Source organism: Meles meles, chromosome 4 (assembly GCF_922984935.1).
Source record: "Meles meles chromosome 4, mMelMel3.1 paternal haplotype, whole genome shotgun sequence".
NCBI lineage: Eukaryota > Metazoa > Chordata > Mammalia > Carnivora > Mustelidae > Meles > Meles meles.
In genome coordinates this window covers 86,871,236-86,895,281 of record NC_060069.1, presented here as the reverse complement: position 1 = coordinate 86,895,281, position 24,046 = coordinate 86,871,236, and the positions used below count along the sequence as shown (strand labels likewise).

Sequence of the window (24,046 nt, the reverse complement as noted above, 5' to 3'; positions counted from 1 at the left end):
GAGTTTGAGCCCCATTTTGGGCTCTGCGCTGGGTGTCAGACTACTTTTAAGAAAAAGAGAGGCGTGGAAATGCAGTAGAAATCAGTGAAGAATGTACATTATATTACTTCTTCTCCCTGTAGGAATCAATCCATTTTAGGAATTATAGAAAGCCCCAAAATTCAACTGGAATCACAAAGTCATTTTCTTTCCTATAGGTGGTTCCCAAGTTTTTTTCTAGCACAGATTAATTTATGCAATTCGTATCATACCTATAGTAATTAGAGGGGTAGCAGTATGTAACTAGTTCTTCTGAATCCCATAGCAGTGTGGAACTTAGCAGTTAATTTTTAGGAGGTCAGCAAAATAGTGTGGTGGAAAGAATACAAGATCTTGAACCTAAAGACTTGGTTTTATTCATGATTAGATGTGTGACCTTGACACATAACCTTGACACTTAACCTCCCCCTCTGATACCACGTGCCCTAATAATTGCCTAAGATGTTGGAAGAAAATAATGCAAAATCTTGACTTTTCAAGTACAAATTATCATAGACCGGAACTAAGCAAGGCTAGTCTCAGTTAACCATAGAATCTCTGAAATCTCATAGGCCAGGTTATATATTCAGAATGTCTTAACTTCTGAAGAAAAAGAAATGTGTAGTTATGTGACAGTGTCTGCTTTGTGTCCTACTGGATGGTTATTCCTCCCAATTATTCAGAATCAATTGTTTTCTAACAGCAAATCATATCTGTTTAGTGCTTTGTGTTATGGGAACTGTTTTTACATATATTGCCTCATTTGGCTTCTTTATTCATGACTTATTTTATGACTTTTATTTAAGGATTTTTTAAAACATCTTTAATATTTTTATTTAAAAATGTGTTTCCCACATTTTCATAGGCTGATCGTCCTGTGTGACTAGTCATTGAACACGTTGAGTCATTAACTGGTTCCGTGTTGGCCACAATCGGAAAGAAGCAATGAAACATTCACAAAGTTAGGTTACAGTTTCTACCATTGCAGGGGTAATAAAGGTACAGCATAGTCCAGAGATTCTCAAAGTTTCTCTGCTTTCTGCTTCCATACACTTTACATATCCAGGTCATTGCCATCAGTAACTTCTCTTGTATGCATGTTTTCCCCTCCTGGCTGGTTGTAGGTTGAGTAGGCAGGCACTTGGGAGCACTGCTTATAATCATTCCTCAGTACTTTTAATCTCCTCCTCCTGTAAAATAGGAATCTCCTTGCTGCCATATGTTTGATTCACTGCTCATAATAATGGCAAGCATTTGAGAGCTTTCTATGTGCTAGGCACAGATCTGTGGGTTTTTTATCAGATTATTTTCTCCTTAATTCTTGCGTCTTCCTAGCAAGCTGTTTCCTGATGACCTCCAAGCTTTTATGTCCCACCCAGACGTTTCTCTTAAGCTTCAGTCCAGTCCCATATCTCCAATTAATCAAGACCTTTCTGCCTGGATAACCTATACAGTCTTCAAATGTAACATGTCCAAAACTGTTTTTCCTACTGCGTGATCTCAGGGTTGTGAGATAGAGCCCCATGTTGGGCTTGTGGAGCATGCTAAGATTCTCTCTCCCCCTCACCTTTTGCCCTCCCCACCCCCCTCGCAAATCAAACTTAGTACTTAGAATAAGGTCCTTATGGTCTGAGCCCAAACTTATATCCCTAGCCTCATCCTGGTTCTCTTCCTTGCATCTTAAATTCTAGCCAGATGAGCTACTTCCTGTGCCACCCACATACCTCTGTATAGTTTTTTTGGCCTTTCCCTGCTTTGTTTACCTCTGAGTCCCCATTCTTCCTTTAGGGTCTGCTTTAGTACAGTTCATGGTGTCTAGCAGGCACTTATTCTGTATTTGCCAAGTAAATATCAGTGTCTGTTATTGTAATGGACATTTTAGAAAACTTGCAGATCAGAAATGTGACCCCCATTCTCAAAGAATTTCTAATGCAATGGAAACAGGGCAAATGCAATTTACTTTTATACGTATTAAAATATATATTAATATATATTCTCACATATATTTACTTTTATAATATATATTATACATAATATTTATATATATATTGTAAATATATACTTACATGGAAAATATGGCTTTCCATCACAATACAATTTTTTTTTTTAAGATTTTATTAATTTATTTTTGAGAGAGAAGAAGGAAGCGAGCATGAGTTGGGTTGGGGAGGCAAAAGGAGAAAATTTCCTGCTGGGCAGGGAACACTATGTGGGACTTGATCCCAGGACCCTGAGATCATGACCTGAGCCAAAGGCAGAGCCTTAACAAACCGAGTCACCCAGGAGCCCACAACACAACACTTCTTATATTACAATAAAATGTATGGTCCAGTGAGGAAAAGTAGATACTCTGTCTTTTCAGAGACAGTACATCTGACACACCGTAGTCTCAATGAGCTGCACATGTTGTTCAGGCTCTAATTAGTCTTTAGCAGTAGTCACGCATTATTTTAGGATAAAATACACTCACAAAATACTAACCATCTCTTCAATATTTAGAATTGACTTACCCATTCTTAGTTTAAAAAAGAAATTACCAGTTTGTAAATCTGCTTCCAGTCCCTCGCCTGCTCCTTTTATGTTCTGTATCCTAATAATGCCAAATGAAACACTTAGAAGTTAAGCAAACAGCCATTACTTAAAATTGCATACATCATCTTTGCATTTAACCCTCCCGCTTTTATTACCTATGCCAAGTCCCCAAATCTGTTGTCTTTCAAAATGATCATTGGATCTGATCATTTCTCTTCATTCTTATTATTACTGTGTCATGCAAGCCTGTCCTGTTATTTGAACCTTGGGAGTGTCATACAAGTCAGTCTGTGTCCAGGCTCGCCTCTACATCCCAGGCTTGGCTTCCTTCAGCACACTGATGAAGAATTGGTTCGATGCTGTTTTCACACATAGTCATTCCTTTGCTTGAAAGCTTTCATCGATCTCTACATCCTGAGAAGTCAGATCAGAATCTTCATCTTAGTACTCACAGCTTTTCATGATTTGGCTTCTCCATCCCCATCTAACCTTACTTTCCACTACTCCTTATCTCTAACCTTGCATAACTTAGATTTTGTCATGTTTATTTCTTCTTTGCAAATACTTTTCAACTGTTGCTTTTCCAGTAGTATCTGTTCCTCCTTAGTTTTTCTAAATTCAGGTTATCTTTAAGGTCTGACCCTGGTGCCTAAGAACCTTTCTCCAGTATCTCCTAGCATAGCAAACTCTTCCTTCTTGTAGATCTTCTGATTGTCAGTAGACAATCAGAAGGCTCTAATATTACCACTGTGCAAACATTATAATCTGGGAGTACTTTTGTTGTCTTGAGAGTTGGCTGGTATATTCAACATTGGATTTGGATGGTAAAATCTGAGGACAGCTTTACTCCATCAGTCAGGAGTAACACCTTTCTCTGAGAAGGAAACTTTAAACAGAGAATAAACTGGGGGGAGGGGCAAAAGGAAGGAGAGAACATTGCAGAGGAATAGCAACTACAGAGGCCTTGAGGCAGCAGTGTGTTTGATATATTCAGGAATAGGAAAGAGCATGTGGCCAGCACAGTAGGAGGTAGAGGGAGAGTGGTTAGAGAGGAGAGGGCTAGAACATGCTGTGGCAAAGACTTGTAATTTTATTGCATGATGGTGTAACTTGATGGCTTTTGAGCATAAGAATGACAAGCTCAAATTACTGTAGAAAAGGATCCCTCATGCTGGTGAATGAAGAACAGACTAGGGGTGGAAAGTGAAGTGGTCAAAGTCCATGTGGTATGTTCCAGGTGAGAGAGGCTTCCTTGTTAACCATCCAGCATGAGCGAACAGAGGCTTTGTGGGATCTGTTATTCAGCATGTATTTACTGGGAGCCCACTCTATACCAACCTCTGTACCAAACTCTAGAGATATGTCAGTGAGTAAAAGACAGTTCATCTCTTCGTAAGGCTAAGAATCTATAACCAGTGCTAGTTGTATTTTGTTCTGTGTTGAACTATTTCAAGGGAAAATTAGTCTGATTTTACTCTTCAGAAAATCAGAATAGGGAATGTTTTTCAGTTTCTCAAAAGGAGCACTTTACATATGGCTACAAAGCAGTAAGGTTCCAAGTTGGGTAGGAGTTATGTTGTGACTATGGCTTCTGAGAAATCAGTACATTCCTGAGTTACCTAAAGGTGAGGTATCTTATTATTTCATGTCCAGAAACAGATCCCAAGGTCTGCAGTGTAGCTCTGAGGTGGACTGAAGGGGATTGAGAGGGTTGGTTTGTATCCAGTACTCTTGACCTTTATCATTTGCCTGTAGCTGTTTACTACAGAGAACCATGCCTTCAGTCCACTAACTTCTAACGAAAGAAGTCCGTGTAATTTATGCCAAATGAGTTAATTAGGATTAAACTGGATTGGGATGGGTGCTGTACCCAATAAAAGTTTGATAATTTTCCATCTTATATCTTGTGAGCATGCATCACACCTGTTCTGTAAAAAAAAAAGGCAAACCAAGCAAACATCATATACATGATCTCATTTAGTTCTCATAGCAGCACAATTAAAAAAAGTACTATCATGACCATTTATAGATAAAGAAAATGAGACTCAGAAAGATTAAGTAGATTACCTAAGGGTGCATAAGTGGGTACACATAAGTGACAGCGCTGCAATGCAAATTCTTGACTTCAAACACTATACTTAGAAATACTGCCTATCCTGTCTTTCTTCTTCAGTCAATATCATTTCAAAATAAATTGCCCCTGGACTTTACTCCTTCCCATTCCTCTCTTCTAGTCCTCTCCCCACCCCACCTGCACTTACTCTTCTCCTCAATTTACTATGTCAAAGAATATATATGAGATAAAACTAATTTCCAAAAGTTTCAGGTCTACTGAAATATGAGAATACTCATTTCATCATATTCTACCTTAACAAGATAAATTTTGTAACTGGTCTTTTCCTTTGCTCACACTTCTGTTGGGATCTTAGTGTTTTCTTACCAGTTACATGCACTTTTTAGAAGGAAATTTTATGTATTTTTTTTTATAGTCACTTTTGCTGCATTGAGAGTTGAAATTAAATACTAGCCCAATCTAGTCAACAAATGTTATCTAGAAGTGATTTGGCTACATGCAAAAATAATGTAGGCCCAGTGCATCTTCCACCTTATACCCCAAGGGTACCTGAGGCTGCTCAAGTTTTTTGTTTGATTTGTTTTATATGAGGGGAAAGAAAAATAATTACTGGATTAGAACACACAAGTATTTAAGGACATACATAAATGTGAGTTTGTTGAAGTTGGCTCTCAAGGATGTTATACATCCTGATTTCCTAGGGGCCTGAAAAGAAATAATGAAAAAAGAGTAACAAAACCTTTTTAGTAATTAAAGTACCAAAGTATTTTAAGTACTTGAGTTCTGGCACAATATTTATCATTATAAAATCCCTTTATCTTGGCTTTTTTAACTTCAGGATAATGACATCTTTTAATCCACTTGCTCCTCTATTCAGAAAGATCTCAGGTGTAACAAGTCTTTTACTTGCCTTATGCAATCAGGTTAGAACCAATGAAGACTAACACAGGGAAACCTTAGGTTTAAAAAGAAAATCACAGGGCACCTAGGTGGCTCAGTGGGTTAAAGCCTCTGCCTTTGGCTCAGGTCATGATCCCAGGGTCCTTGGGTCGCCCCGTATTGGGCTCTCTGCTCAGCAGGGAGCTTGCTTCCCTCTCTCTCTCTCTCTCTCTGCCTGCCTCTCTGCCTGTCAAATAAATAAATAAAATCTTAAAAAAAAAGAAAAAGAAAATCACTCCAAGTGGAACTTGGCCAATGCTTGGATTTGGATTTTAAGCTTGTTCTAGGGATTTATTTATGGCCTGTGAGGCAATCCATTTTTATTCTTATTCTCAATTAGTGAAGTAATTCATGAATACATTTCCGAAAACAAAGTTGACAACATACTGCTCTTTTATTCAGTGGAATCATTTGTTTCCTTATTCTGCATGCACTGTCATTTCATCATCTGAATACATAAGAAATATCTGACCTTTAATTAAACTTCTAGAATGTAGCTGCTATTTTTAGCATCCTAGAAAGGGTTGTAAAAATATGAAACCATGGGAGAGAGAAATAAACTGTCTTTGTTCCTTCTCCATATGTGGCAATCTGAAGGAAGAAAGTGCTCTGGCTTATGAACTAGAAACACTTTAATTTCTAATAAGTGGCAGCTTAAGAGTATTTCTTAACCTCTTACTCTTTTTACATTGTGAATCAAAGCAGATTACTTGAATGTTAAATTCTAAGTAGATGTGCTAGAACACAGTGCAGGCATAATGGTTAAAACCATGGATGGACTCTGGAGTCGGACAGACCTAGGCTGGACATCTGGAGCCCCGTTTACTGGCTATGTGACCTTGTGCAAATATGCACATTTGTTGTAACACCTCAACAGATGGGAGCAATTAGTATTACAAAAATAAACCCTTACATAATAAAAATTAGTATTATTAAAATTCAGTCATTAGACATTTATAGATGAAAAAAGATTATCAAAATCATGAAGCAGCTTAAAAATATGTAGCTTTATAAATACTACATCTGAAGTTTCTTTCTAATAGCCCTCAGTTTGACCTAGTTGTACTTTTGCTTTAAAATGTTTTGGTTATCATGAGATTTGACATCTAAAGAAAAAAGAGGCCTATTTGTTAGGTATATTCTAGTTTATGCTAATGGTTTTGACAAAGTTTATGCATATATGTTAGAAAAAAATTTCCAATTTAATTACTGCAATTTCCTCATGGTTGTAAACACTATGGATGATTGAAAACATGTAGAACACTTCTGTGGGTACTCACCACTCCAGTGAGTCACAGCACCAAACCATGAAAGTTTTAAGAGAACTTTCATAGGCTTTAGAATGTAGTAGAAATATTAATTTAGAGGAAGTTACAGTATTTTGGAAATACTTGCCAACAAACAAAAAGAATTTGGCATTTGGTAGTTTTCCATAGGCCTAGTCTGTAGTCAGACCCTCAGAAACCAGCACGTTGAGGCACTGGGACAAGCAGGAAACAGGTCAACCCTTGCACGGTTTACAGTGCTCTGGATACAAAATCACCTTAAATCTTCTTATTGTATTGATCTTCACTTGGCAGCTCTTTCAGAAGTGTTTGTGCTGATTAATACTTCAGTGATTTAAACACTGACTTAGCAATTTCTAGCACATATAAAATAATAGTGTTTTTAGTTTTCTTGCTTCTGAAGCAGCCAACTGCCTTATAGAGCTCTTCATTACTCATTATTGCCCTCAAAAATAGCTCAATTGAAGTGTCCTGAGTCATTCGGTTAATGTATTTCTCCAAGTCTATAATCATAAAGACTGGTTACTATACACCATGTTTCTTAGCAGATGAAAAAGCCTTCTGTTTTCACTTAACATTCCTTCTACTAAGCATTTAAGGCTGTCTCTGTAGGAGCTATCTCCCCTGCAGTATGTGAAGGAGCCAGATCCCAGAGTTATAAATGAGAGGGGAAAATGGGGTTTCATATTTGAAAATTTAAGTTACCAGGCACTTTTATTTTATAGCTTAATCATGGAGACTTTCCAAGATAGGCCTAAAAAGCAGAAGATATGATTTTAGAGATTGGGAAAAAAGCAACATTACATTTCAAACAGAAGATGTAAAAGTAGAGCAATACTTTTTATAAATTATTTCTTTAATCTAGCAACTGAGACATGCTTTAATTTTTAAAACTATATTTAACTACCTTTAATGTAACCTTAAAAGCAAATATTAGTTCCTTTGCTCAGGGGTTAAGTTCCCAAGAATTCTTGGGGCGCCTGGGTGGCTCAGTGGATTGGGCCGCTGCCTTCGGCTCGGGTCATGATCTCAGGGTCCTGGGATCGAGCCCCGCATCGGGCTCTCTGCTCCGTGGGGAGCCTGCTTCCTCCTCTCTCTCTGCCTGCCTCTCTGCCTACTTGTGATCTCTCTCTCTGTCAAATAAATAAATAAATAATAAAAAATTCTCAAGCAAATCTGGTTTTAAAAATCTTCTATCCCTCTTATCTCTTGTTAAGAATTCTTGGGAACTGGTATAGAGGAGGGGAGAAGAGAAGATAAAATTAATTTATTTGCTAGAAAGAGCTGTCATTGTTTTCTTCACTGTTGAATTAGGAAATAAGTGGCAAGGTAATTTTCTCTACAAGAACAGTAATTTTTGCTTTGAAGTTCATGAATCCAATGCTAACATCTTCCCTGGGCAAATTCTTGAAAAATGTTTTTTATTATCTCTCATGAAACCTGTGTTTAGTTAGCCCTTGAATGTTCACTGTCTTTTACTTTGACGAAACCTATTCTAGTTGACTTTAAGCCTTAGACTAGCTTGTTATTAAATTGAACAATTAAGCTTTCCATCAATTTGTATGCGCTAGAGATAGATTCTCTCAAATTAGTCATCTCTAGATGTCATCTAGAGATATCTAGAGATGACATTTTTAAAGTCATCTCTAGACAAGGTGATTCCTCTTTCTATACCTAATGTTAAATCCAAATGTTTTTGTTATAACATAGCTAAATGCAGGTCTCCACTTAACTTCTGTGTTAGCTTGTTCATGACTGAAAGGCCATTGTAGCTGAAACTTGTGTGAAGGGGAGTGAGGCTTGTGTGAAGAGGAGATGGAAGGAAGACGGTCAGATATGTAGCTTTATGAAGTTCATGATAAGCTCAAATTATTCTGAGTGAGATAGGGAGCCATCTAAATGAGATTGATATGGTGTATTAAAAAAAAATCACCCTGGCTGTTAGGGAGGAAAAAAAACCCACCACATGAGGCAAGAACAGAGAATGTAGACTAAAAGCTCTTATAGTAATCCAGGCTATCAGATCAGAGTAATTGAGGAAACGAGAAAGGGACAGATTCTGGATAAAGTTTACAGGACTTGCTGACAGATGGAATGTAGGCCCTAAGGGAAAGTGGCATGTCCAGGCCCAATCAGCTATTCGTGTTACTGCAATGATGGCCTTACATCTGTGTGATTCCTGTTCTGTGCCTTTGCAGTATCTAGTGTTTAGGAGAGAAGCTAAGGAAGAACAGGTTTATAGCAGAAAAATCAAAGTTCTGTCTACTCATACAACATTCCCAGATTGATGGGACTTTAAAGTGCATTCATGAAACTTTTCTAAAACATTATTCAAGTGACCGTGCCAGAAGCATTCTAGACAGAAGCATATCCATGCTGTTTCAAATAACTGGCCTGAATCTCACCCTTCCGTAACTTAACACCTATGCAAAGTCGTTGCTTGACAAAGCCTGGAGAGGTTTTATATCAAGGTTTCTCAACTTCTGCACCACTGGCGTTTTAGATGGGGTAATTCTTTGAGGGGCTGTCCAGAGCACTGGAGTATGTTTAGCAGCATCCCTGGCCTACTAGATGCCAACAGTACCATCTGCCCGTTGTGAAAACCAAAAATGTCTCCAGGTATCATCAAATGTCCCTGGAGGCTGGGGTGGGGCACAAAAATCTTCCCCAGTTAAGAACCACTAGTTTATACTAGGCAAAACTTCCTAGCAATGGTGCTGACAGAAACAAATGTTTACTGCCACTTATAAACCCTTTTATGCTACTGGAACCAATGCACAAATTGGTTATTTTAAAATCTGCTCAAGTTGTAAACCATAAAGATAAATGCCTTAAATTTACCTTTAAGCACCAATAATTATTTGATGTTGGACCATGATCCTGAGTATGAATCCACTACCAAGTTGTTACAATACATAATGCATTTCCTACCATTTTTAGTTTTAGGCAGTTTTAAATGGGACAAAAATTGGATTCTGCTTTCATTCTATTGATAACATAAATTTGTACAATCTCACCTGTACTTCATTTATTCTCATTTCGGCTGGAGAGGGGTTGGGGGAGCAACTAGCTTTTATTCAGTGTTCTTTCTTAATACAGTCAACCTAGCTATCAAATAAAACCAGTCTTTTACACTCACAGATCAAGGACTGCTGAATATTTAATTACAGAATTACCCTGTGTAATACAGATTCGGTGACCATTGCCACTGACTCTTTGTAAGCGTAAAGTTCCTCTATGTGACAGCAGCACGTGGGGATGTCAGAGAGCAGCTTCCTCCCCCAGCCTTCAGTGCACCCTGTCGTCAGTCAGTATTCCTTAACAGCCAGTTTTATCCTGGGCCAGTTTGCACTAAACACTATGTATTCAACTTGTGTTATTTCTTTTACTCCACATTCCTAAGATACAGATACGTTAATATCTTTGTTTTCCCTTTGAGAATACTATACCTGGAGATGTGTCTTGCAAAGCTAATAAATAAAATGATCAGGATGAAAATCCCCAACATTCTAACATGTGCTTTACCATTTCATCACAAGTCCAAGGCCAGGGGGGTTAATTCTCTACAAAGCACTAAGCTCCAGTCTAGTCCACAATCACAAACTGTACCTTTGAATCTTGACCCATCATCTTACAAGAAAAGAAAGATCAGGGACTATGAAGCATCGAGTCCACACATTTAGGACTTTTTAGGACTAACCCCAGTATTACCTGTATTAATTTCCTATTGCTGTGGTAACAAATTACTACAAACTTAGTGGCTTAGAACAACATATTTAACTTACAGCTCTGTAGGTTAGAAGTCTGACATAGGTCTCACTGGGCTAAAATCAAGAATGTCATCAGGGCTGTGTTCTTTTCTGGAGGCTCTAAGGGGAGAATCCATTTCCTTGCCTTTTCCAGCTTCTAGAGGCCACCAGTCTTTGGCTTTTGACTTAGTTTCCCCTCCATCTTCAAAGCCAGTCACACTGTATCTCCCTGACCAGTCTTTCACTGTCACATTCCCCTCTGACTCTGAACTTTCCTGCCTCCCTCTGGTACTTTTTAGGACTCTTGTGATTATACCAGGCCCACCTAGAGAATTCAGGATAACCTTCCTACCTTAATAAAATGATGCTGAGAGCTTTCGGGCACAGCTCTGGACCAGTCTGTTCCTGTTCAGTTGTATTAACTCTATCATTTTTTTCCCTGAAAAATGTGTAGCATTTTATAAAGAAATAAATCATGAGATACTTCACTTTAAATTCGAAATCATTGGTGCCAACTGAATTAACACAAATTATACTGTAAAAGTCATTTGTAAGAAGTATTGGCTAAAATGGCTGTAGGAAGTTACTCATTATTTTAGTTCAGTGAGATGGTCAAATGTCAGTGCACTTACACAAAATCAGTAAGTTTGGCACAAATAATTTTTACAGGTACAATGACGGCCTTAAAAATATACTTAAGTGTTAATTTAACCTGATACTTTTAACTCTGCAGTTTAGCTTCTGTAATAGCTGTTTCCAATTTTCTCGGTAGTTGAGTTTCCTTTAGATTTTATGCAGTGTGTGATGCATGCTTTGCACTTGTCTTTATTTTTTAAAACGATATACCCGAGGACTCACAAATGGTAGTAAAATACAAGTAGAAGGTCATAACATACTACTCTTTGCTGAAGATCTAAGTAATTCCAACAGGAAAGCAGTATAAAATTACTAAAAATCCAATGCTTAAAACTTAAGTTTGAATTTCCAAGAACAAAGCCAAGGACAGAGATGCAAGTGGTTTCTTTAGGAAATAATCTCTGGAAGCAAGAGTGAGGGAGTGGGGAGAGTGAAACAGGGAATGAAAAACGAAGTGTATCTTACTGAGCTGGTTATTGTGGACAGCTGGGTCTCTATCCCCCAGGGTCTCTATCGTCCAGAGCCCCACTGAGAAACCATGTGCCTCAGAACTGTCCCTTTGAAGACAGCTGGGGCCTTTATCCAACAGATTACCTCCTCCGTTGGTAACAATGTGTGTTTAGTGGGCACTTTTACAAAGTCATAAAATTTTAAAGTTTGATTTGTAAGAGAAATCAGTGATGACTGATTTGCTTATTAAAACTGTCCTCAAAGTCGATGTAAATGGACCAACTGTATAATTACAGATATACTGGAGTCCTTTAGTCTTGAATAGTTTTAGATGCATATGATCAGTTTCACCAAATTCCACACACAGGGTTCTAACGTAGCAGCTTCTATCTGCTATAGAATGATTTGATACTCAGTACTGTAATAACGAAATTCAAAACACTGAACAAAAAGTAATTTTCATGAAAGCTTTTTTTGGGGGACTCTTCCTGAATGTGCTATTTTAAATGACTAAAGGATGGTAACGGGATTGTTTGGATTGAACTATCATTCTATTCATATTAGAAATCCAGGCTATTTCTGACCTGCCTTCTGACCACACTTCCTACCCTGTGTGTGGGATAGGCAATGAATTGTCCTTTGTTCCCTGAGATTTTTAAGTTTTTACCTAATCTATACATTTAATGCTAAACACTGAATTGAAAGCAGTCACAGTGGTCACTGCCACCATTGCCTTAACTTAAAAAGATGCTGTAGGACTGCCAATTCCTTTAAAATTAACTACACTTGAATTCCAAAAACAGCTATGAATTAATAAACCTTCATGATTTATAAAGGTGGTAAGTTCAACAGTAAATTAAGAAGGCAGTATTAATAAACACCATTTAGTGACCATCTCTGTGCCTGGCCCTTTGTTTACTCACAAACCTGTAAGGTGTAGAGAATCTTCTTACAGATACCAGAACTGGATGACAAAGGCTAAGTAACTTGCTAAAGCACCACAGAGCTAGTAAATGTTGGAGTGGAGATTTTGAAGCCTAGTAGGTCTCACTCCAAATGTTTCTCCAATAACAAAAAAAATTTGAGTATATTCTAATGCTTCCATTTTTACTTTAAAAATTACTGAGACTTTAAAGAAATCTAAACAGTGAAATTCTGTTGTCTTTGGTATAAAATATTTCAAAACCAGCATACGAATAGTCATGTAAAACACTACTCCAGTTATGATTAATAACATTCTTTTGTAAACTTAAGATAAACAAATTTGACATCCAGTTTTAATTTCTTTTAGGTAAAAGGTTAATTATTTAATTAAAACTTCAGGTTCTTGAATTTAAAGCAGCTCCCTGATCTGACAGAGAATAAGATAAAGGTATCATTTACAGATAAATCAATCAAAAGACATTTAAAATAATTGACTGAGGAAGACCTTAGAGCTGGAAAGACCACTTCTATACATCTTTTAATTAATTTTATTTACTATTGTCACAGGAGATGAGTATGAGGTATGTGCCATTTGTTTGGATGAATATGAAGACGGAGACAAGCTCAGAATCCTTCCTTGTTCCCATGGTATGAATACTTACATATTGTTTTGAATTTATGTATAATTGATATGTAGGCTCAATATTAGAGAAGGAGACAAAATAGTTATTAGCACTATGAGCCAGGTCTTGTAGTAATTAGTGGTGTCATTAAGGGATAGAGGTATATTTATAAAAACTTACCAACTTTTCTTGTCCCTACACGATACATATAGAAGAACAGGAATAAACATGGCAAGAAATTAAAAATGTAATGTTCTCAACCACAGTATGCTATCTAAAAGATGTGTATTTTGCTTTAACAGCTTACCACTGCAAATGTGTAGATCCCTGGCTAACTAAAACCAAAAAAACCTGTCCCGTCTGCAAGCAAAAAGTTGTTCCTTCTCAAGGCGATTCAGACTCTGACACAGACAGTAGTCAAGAAGAAAATGAAGTGTCAGAACATACCCCTTTACTTAGACCTTTGGCTTCTGTCAGCACCCAGTCATTTGGGGCTTTGTCGGAATCCCGCTCACATCAGAACATGACAGAATCTTCAGACTATGAAGAAGATGACAATGAAGATACCGACAGTAGTGATGCAGAAAACGAAGTTAATGCGCATAGTGTTGTAGTCCAACTGCAGCCTAATGGTGAACAGGATTACAACATAGCAAATACTGTTTGACCTTAAGAAGGTGATTGGGTTATTTCCTAATAAATGTTTATTTAGGTATACAATTTGATTTTTTTGCTCCCTTCAGAGATTCCTGTAGAGACAACTTATTTTTTAGTATTCTACAGTTTAATCAGATTACTGAAACAGGTTTTTTTGATCTGGCATTTATCTGCAGGAGTGTACTTCATTTCACTGGTAACTAGTCATAGGCTGGTGCTCGAGCATCAAATCAACCCTTCTTCTGGAATGAAATATAGCCAAAGTATTTTTTAAAATTCCTCAATATAGCTTGCAATTAAGACCTAGATCCCAGTATGAAAATGTTTCGTGTTTTACACACAAGGTGAGTGCTGTGGCCACCTAGCATGAGCTAAGCCAACTCCCATTTGCATAAAGTTTACCTAGAGTTATTGAGTTGGAATATATTTGTTCTGATACTTTCCTAAATTGCCATCACTCAGGAGAGGTGACAATTTAGCATTTTTCCTTATATCAGCACCACAAAGAAACTTAAAGCTCGTTTCCCTTTCTATTCCCAAGCAGTCTTGTCTTGATAGGAAGGGTCTGTACTAGTGCAGATTTCATAGGTTTCTTTTTTTCTCAAAGTTTTAAATACTATAGTGTTATGTATGAATTTGATTCATCAGCTAAAGTAACATGTCTCTGGACTTTACTTACTGAATTTCAGTATCCTTAAGGGTTTTGTGTTATGATCAAAGCAAAAAGAAAATGCTGTATAAAAATACCAAACTTCAGCAACTGTTAATACTCAGATCATATACCTCTTAACAAAAAGCATCTTATGCTAATTAGCCCTGCTCAAGTATGTACAGAGGAAATTGTTCAAGTATTGGATTTGAAAATAACTGCTTATGTTTAACAGAACTAATGATGTAAACAATGTATTATGAAAAGCTAAATTAAACATTATAACTATGTAGAAAATATAGACTTATGTATAATCAAAATGCTCAGAATTTTTATATGGCATTGTATGAAGGGAGTTCGAATGTTAATAAACACGTTTCCCACTTTAAGAACTGGCAAAATATTTGTTCTACTGTACTATTACCCAGATTAGCTTCATTTATATGCACAGTACTGTAAAGGTATAATTAAGGTAATGTAGGTCAGATAAAACAACCTTAGAATTTTATACAAGGTAACTGACTGCTCACAACCAATTAGGTAATCTCCCTAAAGTTAAAACTGCAGCCCAAATCCCAGCAATAATGTACATTGTAGTACCCTGCCGTAATTATGGTACATCCTTATAGTAGACCTCTATACAGCCTTTAAAGAACAAAGTATCTAGACAGAGCTATATTGACATGGAAATTTTTAGTCAACAAAAGCACATTAGAGAATAGTTAAGTACATGATACATAGTTGTCTTTGGTTGTAAAAGGAGAAAAATTTATTTTTAAAAGAAATGTTAAAATACTGGGGAAATTTTACCTTCTGAAAAAAACAAGTCTTATAATCCATCAAAAGAAAAAAAGTTATTTCCACTTAGGAAAATAAAAGGTTGAATTCAGTATCCACTGCCTGATACAAGTTGTTCCCTCCCCCAACCTCCTTTTAAAAATCACACACAGACCTGAGAAACAGATCATCAGTTTACTATGGTAGGGAAGCAGACTCTGGAATTGGATGTAACTTACACAACCCTAACGTTTGCAAACCTGGGTGGTCTGTACAATTTCATTTAACCTAAGGGAGGGTATGAGGACACTCAGTACCTACTACATAAATATACGGTAATAGCTTTTTATAGTTGTTAAATAAACACCATACCTAAAACCATTTTTTTTTTTAAAGGGCAAAGTTAAAGGTCATTATAACATGTAGTAAGTGTTGTATCCCCTCAGTCCTCAATCTATAAATCAGATAAAGGACATGGGTTCCTTTTAAGTATTAGGAGTTTTTCTGAGGCAAAATTGCCCCCCCCCCCTTTTTTAAACTCCAAACTACTTTTAGTTGTGTAAAAAAAAAACCCACTATATATACACACACACACACACACACACACACACACACACATATATAGTCAGTTGAAATCTGTTTATTTCTTCATGGTGTAACTATACAGCTTTTTAAATAGGACATTAAATAAAATCTAGTTTTCATTAAAAAATTCTTTCCTAATTTAAAACTTTTCTGATATGAAAGTAGTCACATGGAAACTTACTCCAGAGATGAATTTATCTTGATATTTTGCCTTCAGAAACACCTATATGTATATGTATATATTATACACTCTATGGATTTATACTCTATGCAGTATCTGTTATTTAATGTTTGTTGGTGAGCATTTTCTCATGTTATTCAAGGACTATTTTTATTCTCTGGACATACAATAAATTCATTCAACCCATAACCCTCAAAGTTAAATCTTGCAGTTTCCCATGTTTAGGTATTTTAAGTAATGCATTTAGCCCTATTTCCTTAGGTTAAATTCCTAGAACTAAGTATAAAACAGTTACCTACATGTATTTTCCTTAGTGTTTTTTTGTGGGTAGGGGGCCAATGGCTAGTTTCATTATTTCATTAAACACTAGTGTTACAGTTGCCCCCTACCATCTTCTACTCCCCTACCCATATCCCCAAACACAAACTTTTCACTTTATAGGTTCCTTAAGGGCTTCACAAGTTTGGTCACTGCTTTCTAGTCCCTTAGATAGCTCAGCTGGTAAAGGGGAAGACTGTAGCAGACTTCCTGGTCACTGGTTTCTAATCAGTTACCCTAACAGTTCTTTACAGCTAAAGCATGCATTTATATTATTACTGAAGTCTCAAATCATCACAACCCAAACACCAAATTTTCATTTGACCAACCTTTTGTTTGTAACTGGGTTCTTAACAGGTCAAGAAGTTGAAGTTTTTTTCAATTTCAAAGGTTATGTCCAACTACCAAAGTAGCCCCAAATTCCTAACCTTCCATACTTTTACATCCCTGTATGTACTGAGAACTAATCCCTGACAACACTGTCAAAAAATTTCAGTTATGCACAGTACAGTTTAATAAGGTGGAGACTGCCATTCCCTACCCCACTGTTTCTTAAATGGTAGTATATACAGACCACTTAAAAGTGAACCAGACTGACCTGCTAATTATTTCTAAAGGGACTTCTGGAGCTTATGGAATCCCATCTCTATAGTAAAAATCCAGAGCCCAGAATCTGCATTACAACCAGCTCTCTAACCAGTTTTGCTTAGACCCACCACCAACTTCTGAGCATTCCTGCTCCAAGCTTCTGCCTCATAGTTCATAAAGAGTATAAACTAACATTCGCTAAAAGTGAATACATCCCAGAAACCTTATAACCTCTGGAATTAAACTTGACTATTATGTAGTCAAAGCTAATAGGTCACTCCAGTGCCAGAAACTCCAGGAATATCCCAGTTTTCTGACATGCTGCCTAAGGAACATCTTCTCTTCTGTGAAAGTCCCCGTTGGTTGACTTCAGCATGCCAATAAAGCTTCCAAATCTAAAGAAGTCACATGACAGTTCAACACAGAAGAATCCACAATGCAGAAACCCTTCTTGGTATTGGGTTCCTTACTGCTCACTAGATTTCACAGCTAGAGACCAACAACAAGAGAGAATACTTAATTTCTAGCGGGTAAGTCAATTTTCCTCTCGCAAACCCAAAGATGAGCCCAAAATGATTTTTAAACCCTTTTTGAAAAAGATAAATGCCCATGAAAAAGAAATTCCCAGGCACTCATTTTATTTATAATAAATCCTACAGGATATGGAATAGGCCATGAGCTCAATTTTAAGATTTTATGCTTGTTACAGAGTCTGGCCTATTCTGTATATCCCAATGTATCAAAAATCAACTGTAACAGTGACAACAATTTACATAAACACAGGAGTCTAGAGTATTTGGTTGGAATAAATTTATTTCATCTGTCTGTAAACAAGGTGTTTAATAGTTATGGCATTTTTTTAAATGCATATTAAATCAGATGAGTTAGACTGTATCCCAGATGTAACAAAGTGCAGGGAAAGAAATGGACAAATCAGCAACAAGATTTGTTTTTAAATCTGTACATTATCCACAAGGCCCAAACAATAGAAGCAAATACTAGAATGTCCCTAAAGTAGTGCCATTCGAAAGAAACCTTTTAATAGGTCAGTTAAAATCCATCTCACAATAGCAACAGTTCATTTTAACAATAGTATGGCACAGAACACATATGAAAAAAATTCATCACAAGACAGCCAAGTCCACAATAATGCAACTTCATAAAAAACTCAAGCTGCAAATAAAAATTGGTCCTATGAAGAACAAACTGGACACACTCCAGATGGTTATGTTGGGATACCTAATGTCCATAATGGCAGCCTTTTACAATTTTACTAAAGAGTAGAGCTGGTGTGCAAAGAAAAAGACAGGAACACAAATCTGAGCTATTGCAATGATGGAATGTCCCTGGGGATTCGATCTGTTATGGTTACTGTAAGGTCATGGGAGGAAGTGCCATTTGCTCTCGTTTTGCAGTTGCACTCTTCACATATCCTACAGACAGAAGGCCTGTCTCTACTCAAGTGCAACGTAACAATACTGAAAGCAAACTACTGCAGCTCTCAATAGCTCGTCAACAAAAGGGATTATTACTTGGTTAAATAAACCAGGCACTGCGTCAAAGATGGAAGCAAACCAAATACCTATGTGCAAAGGGAAAGGGTGGGAAAAGAGGAGTGAAGGAAAGATGCATGCACTTTTTCCTCCCAACCATGCGCTACAAAAGGAAGACTAAATGAGCTAAGTAAATGCTCAAAGTGCTGAAAAGACATTGATAAAATTAGAGATTGTACAACCGGCACCTTGCTTAATATTAACTTATTTTAGTTATCAATATCCCATTAATTGCTAAGACAAAGTGATGCCCAACTTGGCATGCCCCCTCCCCCCAAATTTCAAGGTTTCATGCAAATCATTATTGTGCTGCAATTATGTTGCCAGATAAGGGTTGGTTACATACAGTGGTTAACATACAAATGATCCATTGGGCAAACAGGAATCATGACATTAGAAAATAGGTAAAGAAAAATTAGCTACCACCTATAGTCTGGTAGCACTGTGACCATAATTGGGGTGGTGATGAAGACAGTTGCTAGGTAGATGGGGAGAGGCTGCTTACACATCAGACCTCCTCAGGTATAAAGCGAGTTCATATGCTTTCTTGTTAAGTGTGCCTCCGTGGACACCTTCCTTTCCCATGACTATAACCAATGCTGGAGTACACAGGGAAACAAAACAAAAGTGAACAGAATTATTTAAGGGGGGGGGAGGGCAGAAAGAAAGACACCTTTCCCCACCAACAGAGGGATACAAAGGAGACACAGGTTCATACCCCATCACCCTGCATTGCTAATAAAATTTCCAGAATTAAGACTCAAGCTTACAGCTAGGAAAGTTTAAGAGCAATTTTCCCCTAATACTTAACAGTCTGCCTAGCAGCTAGAACCCAGAGTCTCTCAAGTATTTTGCCATTGAGTATGCCTTCTTATTCAATCCGCCTCCATGGACCCCTTCTTTTCCCATTACAAAGACCAAGACTGAAAGAGAAAGAAGAAAAGTGTTTCAAAAGAAGTGTTAATCAAGAAAGTCACATAAGTTTTAGCAGACAGAACCCCGATTAATAAGTTAACATTAAGTTAGTTTTTCGTGAACTGTCAAGCACTGAAGTCAACGAGGTCTCCAAAAAGAGAACTTTCAAACTAGAAATACACTGAAAACACTATAAACTGCATCCTGGAAGCCCAATCAGTGCAGCTGCAGCACTCCATAAAATATCTTTATACTAGCTAGGAAAAAAGAAGTATGATCATTTTCTTCTAGGGCAAAAACAAATGACAAATTATTAGACTACTCCCCAAAATATAAACTTAAAAACTTAGGGGTGCCTGGGTGGCTCAGTGGGTTAAAGCCTCTGTCTTCAGCTCAGGTCATGATCTCAGGGTCCTGGGATGGAGCCCCATATCGGGATCCCTGCTCAGCGGGGAGCCTGCTTCCTCCTCTCTCTCTGCCTGCCTCTCTGCCTACTTATGATCTCTCCCTCTGTTAAATAGATAAATAAAATCTTTAAAAAAAAAAAAAAAGAATTCTCCCCAAATTTAACAGGCTTGATTAAGTACAAACTATTAAGTCTTTCCAGTGAGACTCAATGTGTCTATTAATTCCAGAGGAAAACCAAGACCAAATTTTCAAGAGCATTTTCAGTGCCATTCAGAAAAGGCCAAATAAAAAGTACTTAAGGCTTGTGCTTATTGATATCCTCGCTGTGCTTTGTTTCTGAATCTCAAATCCTGAAACAGGATTACTGTCTCCAACAACAGGTTCTTCTATGATGCAATTCAGAGGTCCAGCCCCAAAATACTTGTGCATGGCCGATTTTATACTTGCTACCGCTAGATGTCAGTGGTGCCATTTAGTATAAAAATCTTATTCTAGTTTTGTCACATGGTTAATACTTCTTTTGAACAGATTTATCTGAATGCAGGTAATGTTTAGAGATATGTCTCTATTTCAATTATCTAATTTTCCTAAAGAAAAATACTCATAAGCATAACTCATATCAGAATAAGAGTAACGCTCAGGATAATCACAAGGAGTTCGTAGAACCACAGCAGTAAATTACTGCTAGGAGGGGCTTCAATTCATTCACATAGTAGATTTGGTCTTAAAATCAGCTGTGGCAAGTCTGCTATCTGAGGCCACACAGCCCTCTTAATTTTCAAAATATTTACAAAGACTAATACATTTCAGTGTATTTGTAAAGCAATTAGGTATTATAATAAACCTTAATCTTGGAAGTTTTTTTATGAAAAAGTCGTGTGACTTACTACGTGTAGTAAGAATTCTGCAATGTTGACAATAATCAGGAAATACCAGAACTATATACATGAAATATTTCTTAGTTTTCAAATCGAAATCACAGACAAACTTAAGTCTTTGAAAATATTTCAGTAAATAGGTGGCTTATTATAAAACCTTATTCTAATTATTTCTCTCTTCCCCAACAATATTTCTAATAGAAAAATGAGTGAATGTTAATTCTCCCTTTTTTATGCTGAGCAGTGAATAATTAAAACGCAGGGAAAAGATGCAAAGGTGAAAGACTCAAAAGGACTAAAGTAACCAAACAGTATGAATGACTTAATATATGTGAATAATGTATGAATATTCTGTTTTTGAGTAAAGTCAGGATCTTAGAGACTAGGCTGTGTATGCAGCTGCTATAGCGTTGGTAAATCTCAAGCAAAGCAGTGCCTCCCTTCAGTGCTGGGCAGTTCACAAAAACCACCTTAATAGCCATTATGGACTAACACTTTAATTCAAAATGTTAAGGAAACTGCTTAATAAGTCGTAATGTAGCATGCAACTTTTAACCAAAAGAGTACTCTGCTCACCTCTACCAGCTCTGCCGACAGCAACGTTGTATGTTGGCTCTCCACCTTGACTCTTTGTCCGGATGTCCATTGTGCAGTCACCATCGACGTATAGGCTATCTCTGATCACCGAGCACTTCTTTGCACCAAGAGTCAAACCGTTGGTAAAGAAACCTTCCCGGTCTTTTCCTACAATCATATCTATTTCTACTGGCTGCCCTCACCAAAAAAAAAAAAAAAAAGGGAAAAAAAACATGAAGTTGTAATTCTTTTCATGCGTCCATATAAGTGGAAACAGTGTGCCAAGTTTGTATCATACTGTATTAGAAGACATCCACATTTCACTAACATAAAATAAAGTTTGTTTTTTTCTAAAGAATTACTTAATCCTGTATGACTACATGTTTTGTATCACTCCATTTCACATTTAACTATGTACTACTATGTACTAACTAAAGACCAGTCTGTGCAAAGAATCTATTAAGTTCCACTAAACTGAAAACTTTACAGATTATTTATAAACTGTTACAAGTCAGGTGGTACCTGAAATGCTTATGTAATGGTAAAGATTCACCTACAAACTCTTCTAACAACTGCTTGTCTGTCACATCCAGTCACATTACAGTTCTGCTACATCAAACTTAAAGTTGCTTAAAAGTCTGAAATAATGCCCATGCTTAACAGACCCATTCCCTTCTACTCTCCTTTAAATAGCCTGAAATATCCCCCACAGTATGAACTTCAAACCCTAGTCCTCGACACATTCCCAAATTCATATCTCCCTCCTCTACTTTCCTAGCCACTCTCTTTTTCCTCTCCAACTTCCCTTCCCCTCCCACCTCAGTAACCAGTTTTCTTTCTGGGCAAATGCAAAGAAGATTCAGCTGGTAGCACTGCAGTAGGCAACGGTAAAAAACAAACAAAAAAAACCCGGAGAAAATGGAGGGAGATGGGGAAAGAAACTGAGGTAGTCACCAGAACCGGAAAGGAGAAAACGTGCATTCTAACATTCCCTGAATAAGAAGGAAGGCGTCGCCCCCATCAGAACTGCAGAGTCATAGCAGGCCCCAGCCATTTCCAAGCACACTCCCGCAATCTTCCCAGCCAGACAGCGGGAACTCACACACAAAGACAAGAGGACTGCAGGAAAAAAGTTGATCGCCAGACAGATGCCAATTCTCTATAATAACTGTACTCCACTGCGATTAAAGGAGATCTTAAAGTACCGGTATCAAGGACTGAGTTCTACAGTTAGATCTTAAGCCATGTTAAGTGGCATAGAATAATTAGTAGCACTCATAATAGGGGGCCTGAATTGTGGCATTTGATGGGAGAGGAGCGTGGGGCTATTAAGGGAATGCCCCTGTATTTGACACAATCGTCACAATCCAAAAAGAGCCATGTGCAGAAAGAGGCAAAACAATACAGCAACACTGGAGGCTTAGTAACAATTATCCCCCAAACATGTGGCCATTAAGTCACAAGAAAATCAGGCACTGTAAAGCATAAATCTGCATTAGTTCCTTTACTATCTTCACTAAAGAGGGAGGGACTTGGAGAAGTGAAGTGTCCCTTGGGCTTTCACAGATTACTGTAAGCCCCATAAAAGCACCCCCTTTTTTAGAGCTATGTTGCATAATTGGGGATAACGGTATATCGATGAATCTCCATAGGAGGAGGAGAGAAATCAATGGCAGTTCGCCATCTTGGAGAATTAAAAAAAAAAAAAAAATCCTATGGAGCCAGAGCTGAAGTCGAGATTCACGAATCCACCTACGTTGTCGGCGTACATTTCTCTCAAGCCCCAAAGGCCTGGACACCCGCAAACCTACGCAAAGTCGCTGCGAGGATCCGGGGGCCGGGCAGCCGCCGCCTCCCACAGCCCGCAGGGCGGACGGCGCGCTGTCCGCGGAATCGAGGGGCAGCCGGGCCGCCGGAGGACCCCCACCCCGGGCCCGCGCACACCCGCCCGGCCCCTCCAGCCCCCGCTTCCACCCCGGGACGTGCAAAGCAAACCTCAGGGCTTGCAGGAGACCAGAGAGCCTCGCGAGGAGGAAAAAAAACCCGCCCCCCCCTCCCGCTCCAGGCGGTGCGCCCCCTCCCCCCGCCTCACGGACAGGCACTGGGAACGCCGGGGACCGCTGTGGCAGTCTGGAGCCAGGGAGCCAGGCCGCCGCCCCCGCCGGGTCAGCGCAGCCTCGGACGAGGGGGCGTCCCGGGCCCTCGGCCTCCCAGTCCGCCCGGCAGCCGCATCCTCGGCGCCAGCTGCCTACCACACCTGCCGGCGCGGCCCTCCTGTGCCCACAGCCGACCGGCCCCGCTCGAGTCCGGGGACAAGAAGGGAAACCCGGACCGCCGCCGGTCCTCACCGTAATGCTCTGGAAGACGCCCCCGGCCGTGGCTGCCCAGACGTATTTGGCGTCGCAGTAGCCGACAATGGCGGCCTCCTGGCAGCAGCCATCGCACATCAGGTTATCCACGTAGCTCTGCCAACCGGCCATCTTCGAGCCCTTCGCACTGCAGCGGGGACGGCGAGGAGCAGCAGGCGCAGCGGCGGCGGCGGCGGCAGCGGGCGGCGGCGGCGCGGGGGGAGGCGGGGCGGGGGCGGGGAGGAGGCGGCTCTGCGCAGGCACCGACCACCCCCCTCCCCGAGGAGCTGCGGAGGGAGGACGCGGGGACGGCGAGGAGGGACAAGCGGCGGAGCGCGCCCGGCCTTCCTGTCCGCCCTCCCGCACCGCGGGACTAAGCACC

At 38.9% G+C, this 24,046-nt stretch overlaps 2 protein-coding genes across 6 annotated transcripts in view; one reads left to right on the top strand and one right to left on the bottom strand.

Moving 5' to 3' along the window:
• Positions 1-14,926, top strand: part of RNF13 (ring finger protein 13) — a 154,178-nt gene extending 139,252 nt beyond the window's left edge. For all 4 annotated transcript variants that reach the window (XM_046002847.1, XM_046002846.1, XM_046002849.1 and 1 more), the window contains 2 exons: positions 13,176-13,256; positions 13,534-14,926. In XM_046002847.1, coding sequence (XP_045858803.1) covers positions 13,176-13,256; positions 13,534-13,898 — 446 coding nt within the window. In that variant the 3' untranslated portion in view covers positions 13,899-14,926. The remainder of the gene's footprint in view (positions 1-13,175; positions 13,257-13,533) is intronic.
• Positions 14,927-17,779: 2,853 nt separating this feature from the next.
• On the bottom strand, positions 17,780-23,939 carry PFN2 (profilin 2). 2 transcript variants are annotated; one of them, XM_046003401.1, is made up of 3 exons: positions 23,665-23,939; positions 21,317-21,509; positions 17,780-19,462 (listed from the first exon to the last, which is right to left on the bottom strand). In XM_046003401.1, the coding sequence occupies exons 1-3, from the start codon at positions 23,794-23,796 to the stop codon at positions 19,365-19,367; spliced, it is 423 nt and encodes a 140-aa protein (XP_045859357.1). In that variant the 5' UTR covers positions 23,797-23,939; the 3' UTR covers positions 17,780-19,364. The 2 variants fall into 2 exon arrangements, with proteins under 2 accessions (XP_045859357.1, XP_045859358.1); XM_046003402.1 differs by having other exon boundaries at positions 17,780-19,138.
• Between the last annotated feature and the right edge of the window lie 107 nt (positions 23,940-24,046).

Bases quoted from the DNA above. Each gene is read 5' to 3' on its own strand.
- PFN2 (XM_046003401.1), bottom strand. From the start codon at position 23,796: ATGGCCGGTTGGCAGAGCTACGTGGATAACCTGATGTGCGATGGCTGC. The intron at 21,510-23,664 runs GTGAGGACCGGC...TGGTGAGGGCAG, and splicing joins GCGTCTTCCAGAGCATTACG to CCAGTAGAAATAGATATGAT. The intron at 19,463-21,316 runs GTGAGCAGAGTA...TTTCTCTTTCAG, and splicing joins TGTCGGCAGAGCTGGTAGAG to TCTTGGTCTTTGTAATGGGA.